General features: G+C 38.3%; 1 protein-coding gene across 14 annotated transcripts in view; it reads right to left on the bottom strand.

The window, feature by feature from the left end:
- acsl6 (acyl-CoA synthetase long chain family member 6) overlaps nucleotides 1-26,534 on the bottom strand; it is a 96,773-nt gene that overhangs the window by 20,662 nt on the left and 49,577 nt on the right. For 4 of the 14 annotated variants that reach the window (XM_088603930.1, XM_088603933.1, XM_088603935.1 and 1 more), the window contains 8 exons: nucleotides 22,535-22,643; nucleotides 16,049-18,742; nucleotides 7,752-7,972; nucleotides 5,132-5,246; nucleotides 4,173-4,237; nucleotides 2,616-2,717; nucleotides 1,622-1,721; nucleotides 566-744 (listed from right to left, as the gene is read on the bottom strand). In XM_088603930.1, coding sequence (XP_088460056.1) covers nucleotides 566-744; nucleotides 1,622-1,721; nucleotides 2,616-2,717; nucleotides 4,173-4,237; nucleotides 5,132-5,246; nucleotides 7,752-7,972; nucleotides 16,049-16,094 — 828 coding nt within the window. In that variant the 5' untranslated portion in view covers nucleotides 16,095-18,742; nucleotides 22,535-22,643. Of the gene's footprint in view, nucleotides 1-565; nucleotides 745-1,621; nucleotides 1,722-2,615; nucleotides 2,718-4,172; nucleotides 4,238-5,131; nucleotides 5,247-7,751; nucleotides 7,973-15,550; nucleotides 15,974-16,048; nucleotides 18,743-22,534; nucleotides 22,644-26,534 lie in introns of those variants that run through there. The other 10 variants (XM_088603931.1, XM_088603938.1, XM_088603940.1 and 7 more) reach the window with 6 other exon arrangements.

Genomic DNA, 26,534 nt, shown 5'->3' on the forward strand with positions numbered 1-26,534 from the left:
TATAAGAACAAAAACCTCCTCCATCACTGCTCAAGACTATGGAAGCTTATTAGCACCATGGAGAAAATATATTTATTGTGTTTATTCAACTGAAGACAGGTTTGCACAAAAGTAATCAGTGCCAAAAAACCAGACAAAAACAGCTTTCTATCTAATTTAACAAAAATCCTGTCGCTTTAAATACACAGCACCAGATGTACTTATGAAAACAAAAGGAAAAACTGTAGTTATTGAATGTGATCATGCATTACAGATTAACAGCTTTTGTGCAATAATGAAATACAGCCTAATATAGTACTACATGGATGTGCTACACCTTGTTGTCAGGCAGCCCATCCAAAAGTGCCACAAGTGTAGGCAATGATACCACTGAAGAGATTTAACTACGTGGTGCACAGAAATAAAAAAATTGTTTATTTTTATACTCAGCAGAATTCATACAATATATTTATGAAAAAAGTGGAATATAACTGTGTAAAAGAACCTGTTCTCTAATTAGGGTATTAGAAACTGACATTTATTTAATACCCGTAGGGAATGCAGGCAGAGCTGTCTCTGTTCCTACCTCAACTTCCTTTATAGACTGAATGTGCACTCCACATCCGACACCCCTCTCCACCAGGGAGCTGTCAAAAGGGTCCATTACGATGACAGTCTTCAGTCCTGGTGTCTCCTTCCTCTCCACATTCTCCAGCAGGACCTGAGCCTTTCCTGGCTTGTCACATATAACTGTGGAGATCTCCGCTGAAAAATCACCCGCACGGGAAAAAAAAAACTTTTTAAAAACTGCTTCAGTCTGAAAGACATTTCTCAAGAATTGACTCCTAAGAAAGTTTTGAAGGCTCCCCACGTAGCGTTAGCAGTTACGGTGCTCTCTTAGTGTGCAGGTTGGAACCTATGGCTCAGATATCACTGGTCTCAGTTTGGATTATGTCGGTTGATGGTGGGGACCAGGAGTCCTCAAGTTAAGGAGCACGAGTTCACAGTGCACCTCAAGGGCGGGGGCATTACTGGGCTAAGCCCTTGTCTTTAAACTAGGGACCTGCAGGCTATCTTTGACAATTGATGAGATATACAGTATACCTCACCTTATATACAGTATACAGCATGTAGGCAGTGAGATATACAGTATATGTCACTTTATATACAGTATACACCATGTAGCCAGTGAGATACCTGTATATACCAGCAGTAGCTCTCCTTTAAGGTGCTTTGGAGCTTGCTACATGTCAAAAGACGAACAGCTCAGACAGAGGAGCATGTCTGCTAGTCCTCCTTTCCCTGTGCAGTACAGGGGTCATAGCTGTAAAGCCAAGTTGCAAAAAATAATTGCAAAATTCAACAAAGGTGAGGTGTGGTTATTTACTGATGAATCCAAGAAAACAAAAGCTATAATCATAATTTAATGTCTACATAAAAAGATTAATTCAAACTGTAAATGAAAACAGGATTATATTTCTAGTAATTAATTTGTAATACATACAGTGAGTAGAAATTATGAATGTATTATGTTAACAACAGAGCCACATAATGCATAGTACCATAGGGAATGCCTAAATTTCAAATAGAAATGCACCATTTATACAGAAATATATGGCATATAGGAGACATTATCTCTTACCAGTGTTGATAATGTAGCGAATAGCATCTGGTCCTAAAGTATCATAAAGTGGTACTACCACCATAGAGTAAGTGTAGCAGGCCAACTCTGAAATAATCCACTATAAATGGAAACACAAAATAAAAACAAACATTATGACTAGGATTTATAAACGTTGAGGTCACAGTTTACCAACCATTACAGTAATGTATCTCTTGTCATTTTATTCTAGCACAGCTCTTCATTAATTAAGGTCGCTGAGCCCTTAATTAATGTTTTTAAATAGTTTAAGCCCTCAAAAAGTGGGATGGTGTTAGAAAAGAGCATGAACTCCCCATACCAGCTGCTAGATTTCAGAAGCCCTCACATTTAAGATAAATGTTGAAAGGTGTTAAAAGTTTATACTCCAGGAGGAACTCAACTAATTAGGTTACGCATCACTAAGGATGCTTATATATGAGTGATTGCCACAGTGTCTCAAAAAATGTCCTAAAGGAACTCATTTTTTTTACACATAGAAGGGCATTCCCTTCATTCACCAGTGAAATGGCAGCCTCAACCTGGGTGACACACAGAAGCCCTTGTTCAACAACCTGTCCATTACACAGTAAGTAAAGTGGAGAAGTGAGAAATAATTTCACTATTTAAATAAAGAGGAAAATTTAGGTACGCTAGATTCTGAATACCCAAAGCTTAAACTAGCTAGGACACTGGGGTTAACACCTGACACCAGTTCTGATATGTAGGGAAAAGTACCATCTGATCTTAATGACCAGGCCCAACCTTTTTTAGTATCTGAGTACTGTGAAAATCAGGGTACAGGATGCCAATGCTAATGGTTAGAAATCAATAAAATATCATTCCTTCTATTTAAAACAATGTTACAATGGTCACTAAATATTCCATTAAGGATTTAAAACAGATGTCAAGGCAGCCAAAAATATCACATACAGCACACAGCACACAGCATTCTCACTCATTCTGTTATATTCATAATTTCTAGGTTCTGCCTCACCTCTGGCCTGTTTTGTGCAAATACCCCAATGAATTGGTCAGGGCAAGGTCTGCAGCCCTGGAATATCAACCCTGACCCCAGATGCTCTGCCCTAGAGATAACCTAGAAGAAAAGATTTTGATAGACGGAAATTCCTTCAGTGTTCTTCCTGTAAAACCAGCACTTGCAAATCTGCAAAAGGTTTACTAGGGTTTAGTGCACAAGATGGTGAGCCAACTGGCCCAAAGCCCAGCTGGATAGTACAACACTTAAACCTACAGTACTTTCATAGTGGAGTCATAACGATTGCACTTTAAACAGTGCACTGTAAACACACTATTACACACAGAATTACATAAAGAGAAGTCAGTTTGAAGATAAGTCAATTAATAATGATCGACAGGATTACACTGCAAAATAATGCAAAGCTAAAATTATTTTATTTCTCTATAAAACTGAAGACTGAGATGAAGTCTATATCAGAGCTCATGCTTGTTCCTGGATTGTTTAGCAGACTAAAGGGTGACTTCCCCAAGGTGGGACACCAGTCAATCTAAGGGGATTATTTCCCCAGCAATGTCCAACTGGGGGAAAACTTCTCTCAGGGCACAATAGCAGTGTCTGCAGCAACAAATCAAACCCACAACCTACCTATTATGAGTCCAAAGACTTATCCACTATGCTGTCCTGCACTCCTCTCAAAATCAAGCAAATTTTAATATCAAAATGATGTGCAAGTGAAAAACTAACAATTTGATCAGAATTATTCTGCAATTTAAGAGCAAAATGTACTCAAGAGCAAGATGCTCTTCCTGGCTAGTTTTGAAATTTGCTCAATAAACTAGGAGAGGACTTTGAAGTCAAAAAGAGGGTTTGAAATCGTATGTATATCGTGCTTGTGTAATGTGATGTCAATTAAACATGGATTAATTTAAAATAACTTAACTAAATAAAGAGAAACATTTTGGGTAGAGCCAATGCTAGTTCATGTTGAAAGAGATAAATGATTTTAATGAATAAGGATAAAGCTTCTATTTGAGCTACCAGTATATTCCATAAATAAGGAATATATAAATAAGACTAATTTCTTAATCTGGTACGCTGCAATATAATTAGGGACCAAAATAACGCTTCAATTAGATTTAGAAAGCACAGATTTTAATTTATTGGTGCATTCCAAATACATCTGACACCTCTGCTACTTGTCATCTCATTGTGAAAGACAAACAAAACAGAAGGCTGGAAATTTGGTCCATATATACAAATGTGTTAATTTATGTGCTCTAGTGACTTAATTTATTTCAAACACTCTGCAAAGTCTACAGCATTTTCTAGATTTGAGTAATTTCTAAATTAAAAGATGGTGCCTGTGTCTACTTAACTAGCTGATAAGTACTGAAGGGTAATGCTCTAATTGCACTTTGAAACAAAATATTTAAATATTTACTGCACTTAACAAATGCAATTCTTCTCGTCAGGGGAAAGTGCTATACGCTGCTCTTCCTGTTCATTTTAAACAAGGTCTTAACTAGACAAAGAATCCAGCAGCAGCCCCCCACTGCTAACAAATTTACTCACCTCCTTGTAAGACAGCCACACATATGGCTGGTTAGGATGTCGGGATCCTAAACAAGGTCCATCTCCTGCTCAGACGAAAATAAAGAAAGAGCAATGACCTGAAAAGTCATTTACATTACATAGATTTCTGTAGGGATTGGAAACATAAACATCCTATTCAGATCATGCGATTATGATATTGAGACAAAGCAAAACAGGCTGAAGTGATTAAGTGAGAACAGAGCACTGGAAACTGTGCATCATCATCCCAGGGAAAGGCTGTGCAGTTCCTCACTTGGAAGCAGGGAAATCAACAGCACCTGTAAGAGACCTGACTTCCACACTGTATAATCAAGTAAGCCCAGCCAAAAGGTGTCTGCAGCTGGAGATCGGTATCGTTGTGATGTTATATGTGACAATTAGTATTAGCTGCTGAAATGAACTTTAGAAAAATTGCAGTAGACAAATGTTCTATCTTTAAAATTCTTGACCTCTGGCCAAACTGTAACATCTAGGCTACTCTCCAACCAGATACAATAATATTATATACAGTAATGTATGACTTACAATTTAAAATATAAATGATGATTTTATTATTATTAAATAATACTATTATATGACAGTATGTACTATAATATTATATATTATATAATATACTGTATTTCAGAACTAGTGCAGAACTAAGGAGAGAAACAATTGAAGGAATAGCAAGGGAGTGTTGGGAAGCACTGTACTGATCCTGCCTGAGTGAATTTTTATACCCTAAACAGGACACGTGTAGGTCCTTCAAGTCACGCTTCCCCAGAGAAGGATCTGTCACTATATATACATTTTCAGGTCTGCTGAACCTCTTGCAAAGAATCAACTGTACTGTATTTGCTCCATAAAATACACAAATGAGGCTGGTGGGAGAGAGGCAGCAACTCCGGCGCTTTGTAAAATATTCCTTGATGTCTTGATGTCATTTATCAGATACACACCAGCTATGTGTAGCCCCCGCTGGAACACCTCATACATGGTCTTGGCATCATCATGGTAATGAGTTAGCAGCTTGGGAGTGTCCCCCAGTACTGATCTGTGGGCTCCATCACTGTGCTGTATGGAGAGAAGAAGAAGCACATTGTGATCTCAGAAGAAAGGCAAAAGAAACATAAAATGCAGATTCTCAAGTCTTCCAATGCAGGGCTTGTGTCATTTTTTAGGAGATTTTGAAACGTAAGGACTTATCTTTAAAGAACATGTATGTTTTTGAATTCAAGAAAATTTAATTTTGCTCATTTCCTTAGCTTGCGTTTTTTCAAATTGAAAAAAGATATTCACAATACTTAATAAATCCATCCATCCATCCATCCATTTTCTAACTGCTTTATCTAATATGGGGTCACAGGGAAGGTGGGTTCTATCCCAGCAAGCAATGGGCGCAAGGCAGGTACACCCTGGATGGAATACCAGTCCATAGCAGGCCATACACAGACACAACACACCCACACCCACACCTGGGCCAGTTTTCTCAGAAGCCAGTGAACCTTCTAGTGTGCCTTTGGACTATGGAGGTTAACTGGAATACCCAGAGCAAACTCTAGTAAACACAGGGAGAAAATTCAAACTCCACACAGAAAGCACCACAGTTTGGAACTCAATGCAGGTCCCCAGTTCTGTGAGCCAGCGATGCTAACTACTGTGACACTGTATGTATGTCTGGCCCCCTTTTAGGGTAAAATACTGAAAGACATGTCAAAAGGACATATGGTTGCAACAGGTAATTCCTGTCTTATATATACTGATGGAAAAAAGAAACGCAACATTTTCTGGAATGAGAATAATATAGTTATAGTTATATACTTCCACAAAAAGTTGTCAATTTGTTTTAAGCCCTCTAACCAGCAATACAGCTTGTGCAGTGAGGCATTGCAACTTGCCAATCACATGAAAGCTCGTTAGGTGCACTTTTACCCAACGAGGTCCAGGTGGAACAATGTCTGATCAGGTCACCTTTAAAAAGGCCTTAATTCAAAGCTTAGGTCACTGCAAGAAAAAGGCCACACTTAGTCAGTTTTCTGTGCATTCCATAATGCCTCGAATGTCACCAGAAGCAAGGGAGAGGACCATTGACATGCTGCAGGCAGGCATGCCATGTGCCAGTGTTGCCAGACACTATGGAGTAAGCCGCTCCACTGTGTCACAACTACAGAGAAGGTTTCAGCAGACCAGCAGGACAGATGACCGTCCAAGATCCGGTCACCCTCGAGTGACCACACCAGAGCAGGACCGACACATCAGACTGGTCCATCTGAGAGATCGTTTTAGATCTGCCAATCTTACTGCTGCTGAAACTGCCAGCAGACACAATTCCCGCATCAGTGACAGGACAGTGAGGCTCCATGCTGCTGGCCTTAGAGCAAGGCGACCTGTCAGAGGCCCTCTGCTCACACCTCCTAGACATCACACCCGACTGGCTTGGGCCAGACAGAGGCTGTGATGGACTCATCAGCAGTGGCATCAGGTCCTCTTCATGGATGAGTCACTCTTCAGCCTGTTCCATGCAGACGGGAGGGCCAGAGTGTGGAGGAGGAGGTGTTGCATTTCTTTTTTCCATCAGAATTTATTCATTATGAATGAATACTGCAATAAATATTTCCTGCTTTCTTATTTGATTCACATTTGCTGCCTTGGCAACTAAGCAATTGCTTGGCTTTGCTTTATCCAGACACTCTCGGGAAGTGCAAAAGAAGGAAAACACAGGATCCACTAGACAAGAAAATAAATACCTGTGTCTACTGATGGGCTAAAGATAGGGCTGAAGAAAAACAATACACAAAAACTTGGCATGGCACTAAGAATGCATAAAATTTAAAGCATTCAGGTAGTAAATATTTCATGCTTTCTATGCAGAAAAATCTAAAAGCTAAATATAGTGACAGCTGTTATGCGAATATAGCAATCGAGAAGAGGGAAGATGACTACAAATGTTTCATACAACCAGGAATTCAAATATTTCAGAGCCAGAATTATCATGCAGCAGAAGACTCAGTCCTGTGTCTTCACTGGGTATGAAAAACGATATTTTAGACATTTAAATACCATAATACTACAATTAATAATATAAAATGGACAGATAGTGGGAAAATAAACAGTGGTGCTAGAAAGTTTGTGAACCCTTTAGAATTTTCTGAATTTCTGCATAAATGTTCAGACATTTAATGTTGGATCATTTTTATCGATAAATAAATGAAAAAGTATATCATTGTGTGTGTTATTTGTTTTATTGGGTTGCCTTTATCTATTTTTATGACTTAGATGAAGATCTGATTACATTTTAGGTCACATTTATACAGAAATTCAGAAAACTTTCTAGCACCACTTTAGTGTGGTTAGCAAAATGTATTACCACCTGTTTGACAGTTTGAATGTCTTAATTGTTAATAAGATTTTTACTAAGGAGAAAAAAAACTACATTAGTGTTAGCCCTACAATTGTATGGTAGGGGTCAGAGAGAAACTATAACCTAAGGCAATTATTTTTATGGACAAAGAGGTTCTGGAGTTCTGCAGCCAGTGATGTCAAGAATTAATCAATAAAACATGGAAAGAGTCTGCTCACCTCAACTTCCTGAGACTGCTGGGTGAGGTCACAAGGAGGTTTCATGGCTTTTGGTCGTGTGGCGAGCCAGTAAGCTATTATAGCCGCCAGTGCTCCGATGCCCATGAGTGTGGAAGCAGGGAGAGACTGGAAGAATTGGCTGAACTCATCCAATTCTGGCAGCCTTAGACTACGTAGAATCTCCTGAGCCTGCATCTTCTCCATCAGCGAATTACTGATCTCTGCCCAGGAGAGAGAAACACCACACCCTGTGATGGCGGCACATATCCAATACATAGACAACAACCTTGAGTGTGTTGAAGGGCACTACTCAATAATCCTCTCATTTGTTTCCACAGGAGAAACTAATTCCTTAATTGATTAATTGTACTCATTAAGTAATTAAGGATATGCCAGTAACTGATCCCTGCAATGCTGAGAAAAGGAAGAGTTATAAGTTGTGCAACAGCACAGTTATTCAGAATGAATTACACTATTTCTAAAAACAAAACTGGTAAAACTGCTCCCTTTTTATAAAGCCATAACAGAGTCAAGCAGTTTGGTAAAACAGCTTGACATTTCACCGTCCATTTTTAACATGGTAAGGGCTCTGATAATAAAGGCATCAAAGTTAAAAAACACTATTAAACAGTGTAAAATCAATTGGTATATACAGGTATAGAATATAACAGTAATGAAGTTTGAAATGAAGTTTGTAATGAAATCTGGCATCTTAAAGTACAGGTACACTTCAAATGCATATAATAATAATAATAATAATAATAATAATAATAATAATAATAATAATTTCTTACACTTATATAGCGCTTTTCTGGACACTCCACTCAAAGCGCTTTACAGGTAATGGGGATTCCCCTCCACCACCATATTACCATATTACCCAAGGAAGTCTCTACAACTGCAATGTTGTACTTTTTCTCTTTGTTATTAGTTTTAGCATGAAATTAACTTCTGTTTATTTTCCTTTGCAGACACCCATACTCATTTTTTAAAAATCTATAAATTTACTTGAAACTAGTTTATTAGTAACCCTTTAATGAAATAAAAGGCTATATCAGACTATACCCTTGATATTAAAATCAGAACTATAGTCTCACTTACCTAGTTTACACTCTCAAACACCTTTTCAATGAATTGTGGAATTAAGATGTATGTAACAACCTCTTGAATACTTACGACTATTGTGACTAAAGAAAATTCAACATCCCATACATTACAAAAAATTTTTAGAATTTTATAATTGAAAAATAATAAGATGCATATTTAATGAAAGACTGTAGCCTGAGTCTGCAAAATCCATAGAGCCCTTTTAAACAGAACAATACAGCCACATTCTTTTCGCATTCATTTTTAAACAATTTATTCATAACACACAGACACACATACAAAGATGTCCCAAAATGAGCGGGCAAAACATAACACTAAAAGCCTACAGGGGTGGTAAATACATTATTTTCCAAACAAAATGGTTTTGAAAATCATCTTTATGACTGTCTTCCTTCTTCTCTAGGCTCAGAATAAAGGGGCCTTAATGAACACGCTTTTATCCTGTCCTCCGCTGACATTAAGGCTGCACAGAACATATGTAAGGATATTATATATAGACACCCTGCTACTGTCATGTACTTTAATTAAATCAGAAAGATATTCAGATTAAAACACTTTCAGTTCAAAACTGATCCATTAAACAAAAATGTGACTTTGAAAAAAAGAAGGTGTTTACACATTGGGCATAGAGTAAGAGTGTACATGAAATGTAGGTACCGTAGAGCTGTTACTTGCAGTCAATTTAAGAGAACCTACAGTATACAAAATGCCCTCACCAGAGAATAGTCTATTTCACATTTAGTTTTATTCCTTAAAGCCCTTTAAAATTGACTGCCTGTAGAAAAACTGCACAACCACAAAGTGAATTCAGTACACTTGATTATGAGATTTCAATAGTGTTACTAATGACACATGCCAGACTAGAGATAAGAAGAGAAACTGATTCAAAGTTCAAAGTTTTTTCTCCACAGTTTACACACTGGATAAAGACAAACTTAGCAACTAACTCAAGCACAGTGTCTGATGCTTACTGTGTTTAATTTATAGTAAAATATGTACATTTATAGTACTTCTGAAAGGTATATATAATGTATTTTTTTAGCATTTTAGGATTTTTACATAGAATATTATCCCTTCCATATTATTTGGACACACTAGTGAAAGGGTTTTTTTTTTCCCAAGTAAAACCTAGACACCAACACTTCAAATCAAAGCCACTTTGTCACTTTGCTACCACACAGTGCTGCTTAGGTCACACAACCAGTAATGTCTTGAGTAATGCAAGAACGAAGTCCCTTTCAACACTTACTTCAAAGAGAAAGGGACACCTTCTATAACCTTGTTAGAGAGAGACTTGAGAAATAATTTACAGGCTGGACATTGTCTTACTGAGAGCTTTAATGAGGGCTACACATTAACAAAATACTGGTATCTTTTCAAAAGGGCAACCAAGGGATTCCTGAAAATGTATGTGGCATTCTGCTTATTATCATTATATGGAATGAGAGCCAAGTCTTTTAGTAAGAGCAATCACAACAGTTAGGGCAAGGATCAACAACGTTTTCAGGAAGAGTGCCAAAAGTCTGCAATGTCTGCTTTGAATACTGGAATCTACAGTTTCTTTGTGCAGTACACTACATAAATAAATGCAGTAGAAACATAAATAAATAGGTAATGGCTCAGTCTTTCATATATCTAACTTGCAGTTTTTGCTGGTCATAATTATGAAACTCTGTGGTAGTAACCGTAACATTTCTGAAAGTTCATGTTGAAATACTGTGAGATGACTTGATGTTTTCTCTAGTTTGAGATACACATTCTGAGTAGCAATTTAGGGATTTGGTTTTGGACCAAAGCTTTCACATTCTTTTAAGTATTATGTGTTAGGCTCACTTTAATTTCTTTCTTAGTCAATTGTGTGAAATATATGTCAGAACATGACATGAAAATGGATACCTTGCCCAGTAAAATGTCTTAATGTGCTACAATACGCTCTGTGCCAGAAGTTGCCCACCCCTGAGTTAGAGGGTGTTTATTTTGTTTGGGCATGCCAGAGTTCAGTTGGAAAATTTGCTTATGAAAATGCTGCTTGTGGCTGGAAAAACTGGCCCCAAGTATGAGAGGGTATTAAATAATGCATTCTGAAACATCTGCATTCTTTAATGAATAACAATATCAAAAGGTTAAATAAAAGACGCATTACCATGAGGATGCTGATACATCTATGTCTGTAAATATTTCAGTTGATAAAATGTTCCTCTATGAAAACAGAGCTACAGCTAAAACCCCAATGAGACCTGTTATATTAATTTGCTAATCATGAACAGGGTAAAAATAACTCCACACCGTAACACAGTTACAGCACATTCAGCAGAACTGTGGAATCAGCACTTCATAGATCCATAGAGGACTCAATATTTATACACACAGAATATTCATCTAATGTTTCAGATGAAAATCATTAACTGAAGCTGGGAAAAAGCTAATGCTGCACTGCCTGACATATCTCATTGTATAGTCGAACCTTGACGAATTCCAAAATAAATTTTATGTCTAAAAATACATATATGGACTAGTGTGGAATATGGTACATTATTTGTGTTCAGCCTTTGGGCCTATACAGCGCATAACTGTACCAGCACTGCTTAACTTCAGCAGAACCAACTGACACAATGTCTGAAATATCGCTTGATAGGATTTCATGTACAATCTGGCCAAAATTATATCAATTCATTTTATGAATTTCTTAAAGATTTAAGATTGCATATATAAGATAATAAAATTATTTTAAGAAAAATTGTTTAGATACATTTTAGTTATACAGTACAGTATCATAATCTATTCCAAATGATAAATTGATTTAAGCCATTTCTAAAAGCCATTAATTATTATATACATTTCGTTCATGATTCTATCAAACACAAAAAAAGATATTAATAAAACTATTTGATTTCACTTCACCTATAAATGTGTTTTGTTTACAAAAACTTTCACTTCTTTCAACACTTCTTGTATTATTACCCACTTACCTAATGGTTTTGAGAATGATTACTTTTCAAACTAGTTCATTAACAAGAAAATAAAACAACAATGACATTCAACATTTCTTCATTAATAGAATAGCCAATGAGTCTAAAAAGCCCCCCTTCCTTGTGGGGGGGGGGTTAAAATGTTGTATAGGCTGCATGATAGGATCATATAGGATCATTAATCTTTGTCTTTTCAAAGCCCCTCTTTATTATGTAAAAGACGTCACTGTTATATGTTGCAACCACATTTCCTTTCAAAGCAAACTATTTTGTAATGTTTTGTAATGTTAGTAATGTTAGTACAAGGCTTTGGAAAACTTACTTTTCTTTATAAACCTATGGAAGAAATATGGTCCCTTTTGAGGGCTGTCAAGGTTATATTTCAACTAACAGGGAAATCAACAGTAAACAGCAACAGAGTATTGACCTTGTTATCTTAAATGATTTGCCCTGTTACTTTCCCTGGAACCATTTCCAGGTGAAAGTAGGTCCAGCAGTCACGAGAGGCTACCTTTCATTAGCAAAGCCTGGTTCATGGAAAGAACTCCATACGCAAGCAAACATCAGGCCATCCTGTGTGGCCACACTTTTCAGTTATTTCTTTGTTCCAACACCCCCAGCATCATTTGAATATTTAGCAGAACTGATATTCTTAAATTCATGTAACACCCAATGAATGGGGAAAAGGGCTGCGTATGACTTTCAAAAGTGGGAGTCAGGCAAAAAACAGATCATATCTGGCCTGACTCCCACATCTCTCCTCATCTACAAACTGACAGGAGCAATTAGGATTCCCTACTACAGGATTACAACCTATTACCAAAGATAGACTGCTGTCCAGAGGTAATCCTGCTGTTTATTTTTACTTTTATGGTCTACATACATTAAATTGTTTTCTTCTCAACAATATCAGCTGTCCTTCAAATTATTTTATTAAATATCAATTAATTTAAATCTCATCAAGTTACTAAAAAATACATACAGAGGAATGTCATATGAGTTCAAGACATGTCAACAAGTGTTTTATTTGTTAACAAGGGCACCTACAGTAAACCATATAGATTCTAAGGGTGGGCTTCTCTCCTCATCTTTATAGTGTTACAGCTTTAGGTGACTGAGTAGTGTCTCTTGGATTTTAGATAAAGTTTGTGACACTTGGCAGAGTAAACATTATTTGTTTACTTCTAGCTTCAAAGCCGAGAGGATGTTTGCTGAGGTCTACGGGGTCCCTTCAGCAAAAACAATTTGAAAGTTTACCTTGGTATACAGTACCTATGTAAGTTATGAGTTAAAGATTGTCAAGGAGCAGTACAGAAATACACAATATAAGATCACACTAACAGCACAGAGAGAAGAAAATGAGAAAAAAAACAAGAAGCAGGGAACAAGAAGAGGAAAGACAAGAGTCCGGAGGAGTTGGGAATTTAGGTTTCCTTGGTAAAAGATACCTCAGTTCCTGCTTAGGGTGTACTTTTATGGATAGGGATATTGGCTCCCATTTATTTAGTGGCATCCGGGGTGCAGAGAGAAAGATTTAATTGCAGGTTGCATTGTATTTAGATAGAAGGAAGCTTATCTCTTATGTGGCCTCTGTGGGCATTAAAGAGTTTAATGCTTAGTAGCCGTCTGGGGTTTACTGGGTGACCAGAATGTTAGGCCTCTGACACACCTTGTTTGTAAATACTGTACATAGAGTAACTTATGTGTTGTATGTTTTGTTGTGTATAGTGTAGTTTGTGTCTTGTCATTGTAATCAATATTTGTTAAACCAAGTGTGCCTCGATTATTATTCCTCTCCCTCTCGCCAAAGCTGTGCCAGAGAACAAAGAATTCAAGTGCCACTGATTATACCAAACACTCAGGTATATTTTGGAGAAATCACTTACAAGTTGGGGGTTATGAATAATTATTTCACTTATTGACTTAAGCGCTTGGTCAAATCCTGATTTTCACCATTTTCATAACCCCTCCCCCCCCCCATAGCTAACAATATTATATTATATTCTGTATGCTTGTTGTGGTAAATCATGGGAAAATGCAATAAAGAGCATCAATGCACAATTTTAAATTAAGGTAAACTACAGAACAATATGGTGCAATAGACTGATGACACAGACTCTTGGAAACTGACAAAACACATTATGAGTATAGGAAAAGCAGGGCAAAATAGGAAACATTTAGGTAGGTTTAGCAGAGTGAACTTTCATAAGGAAAAACATGGCAGAGGTCATGAGTTTGATCTTGTGTCTTGTTACTAGGCACAAGTGACTGGGATTCCCCGAGTGTTGGCAGGGGGCAGAGCTGGAATTATCTGGGTAAGGATCTCTATGAACATCTGGTTTGACGTCCTGTGAATGGCAGTGAAGTCATTGAGAGATTCACTACTCATTCAATCAGCACAAGCTTTCCCACAAGACACTGTGGAACTTGAAGTGTGCCACAGACATGAAAGATGGGCAATTGTGATTGTTGTGAGCAAAAAAGGTAAAGAAAACCATTAGTGATTCCAACATGGCTGGACAGAAAATGAAAAATTGGGAACAGAATGCTCTAAAAGATCACTTACTGGTACCACGATCAGGACATATCCTGTTCGTTTGAATAGGTTAAACCGGGAATCAAATTCTGAAGGATGAAAGCAGGGAGAATGTACTGCAATACACTCAACTGTGTATCATTTAATAAATATAATAGGTGGGATAATGAAACATATATGAATGAATGTTTTCTAGGACATACAACTATTTAGATAAGCCTTGCAATGATGAAAAATCATTTATTTACATCTCATCTGATTTATTGAAAAACAAACAAATTTAACAATAATTCAAATTTAGATCAAGAAGTAGTAGGGAGTAAAGACTATTGAGCTTTGGAAGTATCTCTGCAGTCCAAACAGTAAATGATAAATGTTTGTTTACTAAAATATCAGGCATACTTCAAGAACCAATAGTAATGAAATCAATGCCTAGATCTAGCTACATAACTAGAAACTGTCCTTGACCTTAAGCCTGTTCATTAATTTTGTCAAACATTTCCCAAACTGAAAAAAATCTTCTGATATGTTCTTCTGTTTATAAAAGGAAAATGCTTGGACTTTAAAGACGAATAAAACATTATAATAGATAAACTGATATAAATGAAGAAAAAGACGTCTAACTTAATCTTTATCTCGAACAGAGAAAGTGGTCGGAAAATAGCCACTCTAGATCACTGTTTCAGTACCGATGGCCACTGGACAGCTCCTCTGAGTCACGCTTACCTCTCTTAGATGCGCTAGGCTAACAGCAGGCCATCCACCATGCGACAAGCACACTAACGGTATTGTTGCAAACTACATGGGCTAGTTTTATTAATATATGTCATACAATAAAATGTCTTAAGCATTAGTTTTTATTTTCTTTATAGTAAATACACTATCAGAAAGGTTATTTTGAAAATCCGTCCAAAAAAGAACAAAAGTAAAAACATTTGAACGCATTAAATATTTTGAATGAAACAATGTTGACGTCGGTAGCATTGCCCCCGTGCTATTAGTGGAAAGGCTAAATATAATTAATAAAGAGATAACGGAATGTAAGCACCGGCTTATGCTAAGAATCACAATGGCACAGTCGCGTTTTGCAGCCTCTCTAAAGTGCATATAATTATAGTTTAGACATTTATTTTACTGTTAAAACCCGTTCATACTGTAGGAGAAACGATTATATGTTTTAAGCTTACCCCATTTGTTTTAAAACATTATAAAGAATGGGTTGCTATTGCTCCTTGTATACCGGTTCCTGCAGTGTGCATCTCCGTAGCAATGTGCATCATGCTGATGCAAGCATCCGGCGAGAAATCAGCTATTGCCTTAGTAAACGTGGTAAGAAATGCTGTAGCCGCATTAGGCTATACATTCGTTTCTCAGTTTAGGCCTGTGTAAATCATTGAGTTCAAAGCACGATGTCAGCGCAAAATAATCAGACCACGCTCAATTATATAAATATTTTCTACAAAATCCAAGTGTAACGTGCATTATTTTCGGTGAAATATCTACCTTTACATAATACATGAGTACTATTATGTTAAGCGTAAGCTTTGAAAGTCAAAAAGCCGGTATCCACGACAGAAAATCCCCGTTATTTCCCATTTGCTTCACTTCTTCAATACATAACAATAAACATCCTTAACTGTACTCTCGAAGAAAGGATGTACGAGCAGATAATGCAATAAGCTTACCTAGCACGATCCAAATAGACCCAGATACAAGGACGAAGGCAAGCATCTCTCGCACATTGAGTTTGCTGCTGCAGCACGAAAGCTGGAGTTGGAAGAGTCGAAGACTGCAGCGCACACTGCAGCAGCTCTGGGACAATCTGGGAGATTAGACGACTATCACCGAGTAATACTGAGCTAGTCAATTCGGCTTTGCAAAGTCGGCTTTTAGTGGTAGATGCCTCCGGTTTTATGCATTATCTTTATTAAAGGTTCATACCAAGCTGGGTTTTAGAACAGGAAGCATTAGTTAATAAGGTATTGATGTGTCACAAAATTTAGCTCCATGAGGCTAATGGATTCCTTCGAACTAAAGGTGTAGTGCGGCGGCGACAAGGTGACAAGATGATTACAGGCTTGGTGTCAGGATTTCCTTAACTCGGGATATAGCAATTACAGTATACACATTCATTTCAATGTTTTCTACAGCGATTAAAGAACGTACTCAAAGGCCTTCTGTCTTTTACATTAAAAATAAATGGCAGTACAGAAGTCATCGCTTTAACAGAATTTGTTCAACTTCGTTCGAATTTCGAGTAAGCAAAACTAGATGTCAAATTATTAAAAATAATGTTGTTTTATGTATATTTAGAATTACTTTCTTGTTATCGTTCCGGGCGTCCTCCTTTAGCCCCTAGCGTTGGAACTAAGTGATAACATTCCCCCTCTCACTCCAAGTGACTTGCTGACTCACAATTCTCTTCTGGTTACTGGGCACATTCTTCCAAGTGGCGAATGAAAGACATCACAGGAACTGCCGTCTTGAAATACAGCCTTGGAATACAGGGTTCAAAACATGAAGCGGTCTCTTAGGAACCGGAGCCATTTTATCTGCCTGACCACAGTAATTAACATTCCAGAAAGTGAACAATAGCATTTTCCACAAAGATGCTCCTGGGTGCCTCCTTTAAAACCAGTGCCCAAACCTGAACACACCAGTTACAGCTAAATAAAGAAACAAAAAACAGGCCTCTTGTTTTTATTAAAATAACCACAGTATCTCCATGAACTATATATTCTTCCTTTTTTCAATAATAATGCTTTTTAAAGGGGAACTACAATGCTTTTTTATATTCCAGGGTTAGAAAGAATCAGCATTGATGAGTGCATTTCAAACCACAATGAAAGTAAAATGTACTTCCAATTTTCATCACAAAATAGTTTAAATTTCCAGGTATGCACAAAACCATGTTCTGCTATTCAGAATGAAGCAGCAAAACGTCCGGTGAGGTGAAGCAGCATTATTAAATTGTAAACAAGCAAGCTTGTGAATACATCTCTTTTAATTCAATAGAAACATTGCTCTGGACTTCGAGATGGTCTTGCTGATAAATACTACTTGTTATCTCTGCACACAGATCACATTGTAACGTTTCTCCAGTGAAATGTCTGCTTTACAACCTGTACTTATTCGTTTGTACTGTACATTGCATTACATCAGTCATTACAGTAACTAGTGAGCAGGAAAGGCCACATCACATCGCGACTCATGTGAGCTCTAGGGGTTTGCAATAACATGGCAATGTTCACAAAGTGTAACGGGAGCTGGTCCAGGCTCCCGGGAAGCGTAGTTCAGGGCCCTATGCAGACGGTATAATCCGGAAGTAAATGGAGAAGAACAACAGGGAAGAAACGTAGAGGATCAGGATGGGTAGACAGCCAAGAGGGGGGGCGTGACACGACAACGGTGACCCAGCACTCGGGAGATGTGGCGCAGGCAACCAAGTTCTAACAGTCCAAGGGAGAAAATCCGGGACGCAGTCCAAAGTCCAAAACTGGGTGATCCATCCAAAATGAGACAAACACAGTTAAAATCCGGAGCGGGATCCGGAACAGGGACAGGGAATAAAACCAAGATAATGAGGCCAGGCACTCCGTGCCCCGGACTCAGATGGTCAGGACGCTGTGATGAAGCCTATGCCGTCTGGTCTCTCCTGGACCCACTGGTAGGCAGGCTTCTGGGCATCCATCTCCCAATGCTGAGCCAGGAATAGCGGGAGCGCCAGGTTTAAATAAGAAGACAAAACAGGGGGCAGATGCATGTAATACACGAAACTACGAAAGGGACAGAGCGCCCTTAACAGGAGGGATTACGGTCATGACACCAAGTTCCCGTTTTTGTGCTTAATTCAAAATTTGTAAAAAAATAATGTCAGTTACTTTTTTTTGTTACTGAGATTGAATAAACAGTCTGATAAATCGGGACTGCAGTTCCCCTTTAAGAAACAAGCTTGGTCTGATAACATGTTTCTGTTGTTGTAACACACATTTGCAGCGGACTTCCTGCCTGTACGTTCGTTAGGGCTGAAGTTGATTTAATAGCCTTATTACGCAGGGGGCATGTGACTGACCTTTCAAGCTGGATCACAGTAAGAAAGCTCCAGCTGCTGCTTCTGAATGCAACCCTGAATTATGAAAAATGTGGAGATAATATGCAACGTTCAATATGAAGCTTCCAATTTCAATAACTGGTTTCATCCCACAGTCCAAAAATATTCTGGTAGGTTAATTGGCTTCTTGAAAATTGACCCTGGTGTGAGTGTGTGTACTTCTGTTTGTATCTGTGTGTCTGCCCTGGGATGGACTGGCACCCCCTCCAGAGTGTATCTTGCATTGCGGCCACTGCTTGCCAGGATAGGCTCTGGGTCCCCCTTGACCCTGAATTGGAAGAAGCAGTCAGAAAATAGATGGATGGAAATGCTACTCCAATTTTAAACAAGAACACTTCCATGCCTATTAAAGTCTTGGGGCTCCAAGTTACAAAGTTCCATCAGTTTGACAAACAAGAATATAAGTTCAGACTTCTAACACACCTGCAAGTATATTGCAAATGTGGGATTTACAAAAAGTAAGACTTCCAACCAGGAAATGTAAAAACTGTTTTTGCTTTTACATACTATCATGTAAATTAGTGAACATTTACTGTAAATGCTATCTGTGGTACTGGAACTTGTCCCATTGTTCCTTGGCTTAAAGTTATGAATTCATGCAAAGAAGTAAAGAAAAAAGGAAAAAAAGACATTGCAGCATCAGATACAACAAGAATAACCTGGTGTGGAAAAGGAAGTCCTCATAGACTTGTGCACTGAATTCCTCTAACCTTCCCAATACCAACTTTTAGCATCCAGTCCAAGCAAGCCTGTCCTAAACCTAATGTAATTTCTTCTCCTATGCAATCTAAGCTAAACATTCCAGAAGTCATTAAGCTTGTTTTGAAACCAGCTTGAAAATATATTTTTAAAATACAAAATGCTCCTAAAGATTTGAGTAACAAAGCTATTTGGCCTTGTTTAAATTTTAAATAAAGTATATTAGTATTGGTATATCCATATTAATTGATCTATTGATTAGCAACATGTTGGCATGGTAGTTTGTGCTGTCTTTTTGTTTTTTGCATGTTCTTCCAGGTTTATGTGGATTTTCTCCTGGTGCTCTGGTGTCCTACCCCTCGCAAGGACAGGTTAGTAAGGCAAGCTGTCACCATGTATATACTGTACCCGGTGATGGACTGGTGCTTGTGTTCTGTGCTCCCAGAATAGGCTCTTGGTTACTTATCAGCAACGAATCGCATTCTGATAAAGGGCACATGGAATGATGGAACAGATCAATTGTCTGTTGGCAGGCTCTACATACAAAGTTATCAAAACTAGATTACTGCATAGAGAAACACTAAATATTATTTTCCACTTCCGTGGAAATTAATATGTCATCTGCTTCATGAAAAAATGTCATTGTAAAACCTGCCATTCTCATGCTGTGTGAGAGTTTTTCAAAGTTAATTTCTGGTTAAAAGGATTGTTGAAAGGGCTGGTGATGTGCTAGGAAGGTAAATGTGGTCTTTGCAAAGGAGATGGTCATTACAAACACTCTTTTGGTTTACGTTAGCAAAGTTAGCAAAATTAGCTTTGTTATTCCATGCTTCCTTCCCATTTCCTATGTAGTTCCTGCTACACTTCGCAAGGCAAATTCACTCTGTAAGTGGTGGAAGAAATTCATGACTCTTTTAAAATGTTTTGGGAAGGGAGGAGGGTTCTGACAGAGACCCTCAGAGAGAAATGAATGTCTGTTTTAGAGATCAGCAGTTTTGTCTTGACAGAATGTCAGTGAACACTGAGACAGATGGCCAGCAGGGGATTTACGAGCAAGCTGTTTCTTCCAAAGCCTAAAACTCCTCTCTTATTAACCTAATTATTATAAAGTGTATAGTATATTGTTTATATTTAAAGTCTATTATCTATTTTTTGATCTGGCTGCCCTGGCATATTTAAAGTTCCTATTACAAACATGCTATTTTTTCCCAGTCGGAAGCATTTGAGGCTTTGACTGGTTTGAAAGAGTACAGCTTGGACAGGCAATGTTGTGCTCCCACTTGGCAGAGACAAGCAAGAACGCTGTGGTTTGAGGATGATCATTGCTTTTGCCACATTTTTGTAAATGTCTTCTTTAAGACACTTGTGACATTTTTAATATTTCTAAAAAATAAGTAAAAGTGTTTCCTTGTTACTTCAATAATGTTAATTTGATATCCTCAACTACATGTTCACACACTGCTCCCGGAATCTGTTTTTAAATCCTTTCAATTTACTGATTGCTTTCATTTACACTTCTGCTTGGTTTTCACTCTGGTGTTCCTGATCTCCCACCTCTTTCTTACTCTCTCATTTCCACCCTCTCCCTCTCTACTTCAAAAACCAGAGGAAGGCTCCACAGCTGAAACATGGTGTATTGTTACAATCAGTGGTTATGAAAATGGTGAATATCAGAAATATGCCAAGCAGATTAATCAATAATCAAAATAAATAACCACAATCACTAACTTGTAAAGATTTTGCCAAGAATATACCCGAGTGGTTGGTATAATCAGAGGCACCTGAGTTCTTTGTTCTCTGGCACAGCTTTTGATGAAAAGAGGAATAATCCCAGCACACTGGGTTAAACAATAATTAATTAATAACGACAATAAACGCAGTAAACAGTATACAACATAAATGTTCAACATGTAACACTATTTACAAACATGCAAACAAGTCCCAGGGGCCTTCGAGCTGACCATCCAGAAAAAATGCCAGCCTGCTACCAAGTACTTAACTCCTACATATCACCTACCCACGCCAACAAGAAATCTGCCTTCTAAACTAAACAGAATATGACCTACAGTTACATCTCTCTGAAAATTAAATAAATGGAAACCTATCTTCCTACCCTAAAACTGCACTCACAAACCAGGGGAGGCCATTTTAACCAAGGGATTCTTTATACAGGAAATGAGAATTTCCTAGAAACAGAAGAATGGCAAGGTTATCTTAGGAAGAATCAAATACTAATACAAATAATACAAATAAGCCGAATATGGTCTATATTTGGTCTCCTCTCTATTGTCTCTCCTGGACTGTTGATTGACACTTAATCATTTACCCAGAACTTAATTAATAAGGGTAATTCTTATGATTGCTATGATCAGTGAATCTCAGACCCCTACATCTCAGCAAACATCTCCATGCTTTGAAGCTCCAGAGAGGTGGAAATGTTAATACTAACCAGGTGATGACCATCAATAACCTCAATATCCACTTCCAATCAATAACCATACCAGTATTTTCCATATGTTTTTATCTTTACCTTTAGCTTTTGCAGGCCACAGCTCCCAGTTCTAACCTTAGCGATGCGTATATTGTTTACAATCCATCCATCTATCCATTTTCTAACCGCTTCTGCCAATTCAAGATCCCAGGGAAACTGGAGCCTATTCCAGCAAGCAATGAGGACAAGGCAAGATAAGCCCTGGATGGAACACCAGTCTATTGCAGGGCACACACAGACACAAAAAAACACACTCACACCGGGGCCAGTTTTCAAAGAAGTCAAGTAACCTACCAGTATGTCTTTGAACTGTGGGAGGAAACCCACAGGAACACAGGAAGAACACAAACTCTAAGCAAAACTGAACCCAGGGCCCCAGTGCTGCAAGGCAGCAATGGTAATCACTGTGCCCCTCTGCTGCTCCATATTGCTTACACATGGATCTATTATGAACTGATACCAACTAACACTATGTGACATACTTTTTCATTAATTTCTGACAGATTGAACAGAGAGACCCAGACTGATCAAGGTCAATTTTCTAACCATAAAATGACAATCAGTGCAAAACACAATCATGCTATATAATATCAGGTGCAGGGATGTGTTAGATATTTTGTATCCAGGGCAAAGAAATCACTGAATAATTCTAAAAGTAGTTTAATCCAATGCAAAACCAATTATTAAGATGATGAACTGTACAACAATTTAACCATTTGGCATATACTTTACAGGACCTCCATTTGTGATTTAATTTAAAAAAGAAACCTTTAGATTTTTTACAAAAATGTGGCTATTTCAATCATGTTTCATATTAATGATACTTTTTACTCTTATTCGAAATGTTCTTTCCCCAGCAAGGACTCTCACCTTCCTTATGTTGGTGGGTGTTGCCGACGCAAGAGCATCAGCGAGTAAAACATGCTCATCCTTTGCAGCCCTCCACAAGGAATCTGCCAAAGCTGAATTTGCAAAGGCACTGGAAGAGAAAAAAGGGAAATTGGTGCTCAGAATCAGATACATGTTAAATGCACTTGCATGCTTTTACATTTGTCCACAGGAACATTCTAAGAGTATCTATGTTCCCTTTGCAGCTTGCTGTTATGAAAATCACCATCTAAAAGGATCTCAGAGTGAATATAAGACATACAAGGACACAAGCCTTGTGTAAAATATCTGTTCAAATTTTACATTATATACAGTACATTATCACATTTAAGGTTCTTTGAAGCACAAATCTACAGTGATAAGCTTTATAACTGTGTATTACACATGGGAAGGAAGATACAAGCATAATTTATTTTACATACTGTATAATGAAATGTGTGGTAATCCACACAATGAAGGTATCTTAGTTTTATCATTTCTTCTAAATCATCATCTCTTCTGTAGCAAAGGTCAACAGTTTAAAAAAGGTTATGGCACAGTATCAGGCCCTTTTGTAATGTATTGCACGAGCGTGTATATTAATAGAACACATGGCAACTCCTAGAAACACATGCTTTACAGTAAACAAATCACAAGCTCTATTATTATAGAGCCAACCACTAGGGGTCTGAGCTTTACTCATTCTACCATAAAATTCTGATGTGTATTATTTAACCTCATAAAAATTCCTGCTAACTACTTTAAAATCGCCCTTGTTTATCATGCTGTTGAAAAAATTCACCTCTTTGAGGGAGGTCATCATTTTAAATAGCACAATGCCAGCACATCTCAGGAGACACAATTTCAACAATTAACAATTAACCTTAATCACAGAGATTTAGAACGAATTAGAATGAATTATTGATCAAATTAGAAATTTAGGAGCAACATACATTTTTCATCTCCTCACACAAAAAAATCAAAACTGTGTTGCGGCTACAAAAAGACATTTATGGAAACAGAGGACTGCTGGCTGTTAAACAGACATACTCCTCTGTAGAAAGCAAATATTCTAAAATACTTTTCATCCAGAATATTTTTAATATGTAGTATACTGGATTTATAGTTTTACCCCTTGTAGCTGGAATATGTACTGTAGTGTACATAATTTAATAGTGTTTAATACTAACAAACACTTTTTTAATCAGGGAGAAAAGAGACACATATTGCTAAAGAATACGATAGGAGTTGATTGGACTTTGTGTCATTATGATAACAGCTGGCTAACCAACCTGTTTCCCTCTTTATTGTGGTAATGTTATTTACAGTACCTGGGAGTGCACAGAATTTGCCACTGGTGACTGTGGCGGTCTTGTGTATTACTGTATCTGCTATCACTTACAGGAAACAGCTCAGTAAGCACAGAGTGCTGGCTGTTTACACAGCATAACGGTGACAAACGACAGTGAAATTGTCATTCAAAATAATGAGGTGCCTTTTACAATGCTACTATTGCACAGGATCAGAAAAAATATAATATAAACAAGAAAAAGCTACAGCAAAATCTGCTCTTGAGAGGTGACTTTTACTTCTACTGTCTATTAAAGCTGTTCTCTTTCTCAGACAGTGTTCAGATTTAGGCAGAATACAACTAAACTTAGGTGGCAAATGTGAAATACATGTTCAGCAGTTCACTTTTTATCTTATGTAGTGTAAATTACACTTGCTTAACAATGCAAAGCTTTCCAGTAAAAGTACACAATTGAAAAAGTGTCTTGAATTCTCAGCTTTTACATTCAGGATGGACAAAAAAAATGTAATGTACCATTCAAAAAAAGCATCTGTCCTTCTGTAATTACAATTATATTTTGTATATGCACAGTATATCATTTAAATTTATATACATTATATGATATACTGTACAGCATAATAAAGCTTAAATGCTTAAATCTGTTTCCCAATTGATACATTCTTCACAGCTCCTATGCTAGTTACTCACTAAATAAAATCATTTGGAATTTTCCTGTATCTTGGTGGTGGTTGCTAATGCCATCACATTGTATTTGATTGAGTAGAAAAGGATCTTAGCCCAAACAAATGGCAGTGATTCCAGCAACTGACCTGGTCTCAAAAAGGCAAACAATGTCTTTATGATACTACAGGTCAACAGACTTGGTAAAGTACTGTAGAAATAAGAGGTTTGAGTAGGGAGCTGCTTCTTCATACATTGGCTCTAAAGGAACAGGTAAAGGTTCATTCCGTAATGAATGGCAAAGAAAAGAAACACTACGTTGCACCAGAGCCTTCTTCAGGTGAAGGAGAGGGAACACTGCAAAGAAATAAGGCATAGGAGAACAAAAGAAAGAGTAGATGAGAAGGCACAAGGAAATGGAAGTAGAGCAGGTGAGAATGAGTGTCCAAACTAAGAGAGAATGGGATAAGAGGTGCAGAATGGCAAATATTATGTAGAAATAATATAATCATGCAATGTGATAAAATCAGAATTTTGTGCTCACCTGATGTTACAAGTCTTAATTATACATGTAAAGGGTACATGATCTATTGTCTATTGAACAAGCGTTTTTAAATAAAATGCTTAGATCCTTTAGAAAGCACTTCCTTTAGAGAACTGTTCTTTTGGTCAGGAAAACCTTCATTAAAGAATTAACCTTTTCAATACAAAGGATGGTATTTTGCGGTTTCAATGTGAAAAAAGACACAGAGAAGAAGTAGAAGAAAAGGAACTGAGAATAGCCTCTACATGGTTAGATGGATTCTGAGTTCATATATTATTACAATGTGTGTTTCATAAAAATATTTGGGCTTGCTTTTGAACTGGTCTGTATGTGGATTAAATTTTAAACGTTATAGATATAAATTTTCAACAGAGTGTGGTTGACACTTATGTGTTTTATATTGGCATCTGGAATCATGAATTAACCGTACTTAGCATGAGCATGTTACTACTGTATACAGTATGTGCATGATTCAGTTCCTTTACATTTCAAAATAGGAATGTTTCTGGCTGCAACAATCCATAATCCTTAGAATAACTTCACATGGCCTTTATCCATCATAATCTATTGATGACACTTTACCATAAGAGGGTATGGTATTGTAACGCAACGGGGGCTCAGGCGGGCGCCCTTGCCGCATCTGGTCGGCCCCATCCCGACTGGAGGCTCGAACCCGGGACTTCCGCGTCTCTCTGCAGCGACCTAGCCCCGTGAGCTAAAGAGAGATCTCTCCACAGCCCAGTAGCTGTGGTCCTGCTATCACAGGGAAGGGCGGTGACGTCACCCGCTCTGGTACGCCGGCTCTTACACAGTGCCTGTCGGCCGTAAGCGTTACACTCTCCCCCGCTTAAATCGCCGTCCCCGGCGAAGGGCTATCCCGCCCCGCTTCTGACACCAATGTAACGCAACGGGGGCTCAGGCGGGCGCCCTTGCCGCATCTGGTCGGCCCCATCCCGACTGGAGGCTCGAACCCGGGACTTCCGCGTCTCTCTGCAGCGACCTAGCCCCGTGAGCCAAAGAGAGATCTCTCCACAGCCCAGTAGCTGTGGTCCTGCTATCACAGGGAAGGGCGGTGACGTCACCCGCTCTGGTACGCCGGCTCTTACACACAGTGCTTGTCGGCCGTAAGCGTTACACTCTCCCCCGCTTAAATCGCCGTCCCCGGCGAAGGGCTATCCCGCCCCGCTTCTGACACCAATGTAACGCAACGGGGGCTCAGGCGGACGCCCTTGCCGCATCTGGTCGGCCCCATCCCGACTGGAGGCTCGAACCCGGGACTTCCGCGTCTCTCTGCAGCGACCTAGCCCCGTGAGCTAAAGAGAGATCTCTCCACAGCCCAGTAGCTGTGGTCCTGCTATCACAGGGAAGGGCGGTGACGTCACCCGCTCTGGTACGCCGGCTCTTACACAGTGCCTGTCGGCCGTAAGCGTTACAGTATGTATTTAATCGGGCTATTGAATGCACTCCTAACAAAGGTTCATGGGTAG

The sequence above is a fragment of the Lepisosteus platostomus genome, chromosome 13 (assembly GCF_059453375.1).
Source record: "Lepisosteus platostomus isolate fLepPlt1 chromosome 13, fLepPlt1.hap1, whole genome shotgun sequence".
Classification (NCBI taxonomy): domain Eukaryota; kingdom Metazoa; phylum Chordata; class Actinopteri; order Semionotiformes; family Lepisosteidae; genus Lepisosteus; species Lepisosteus platostomus.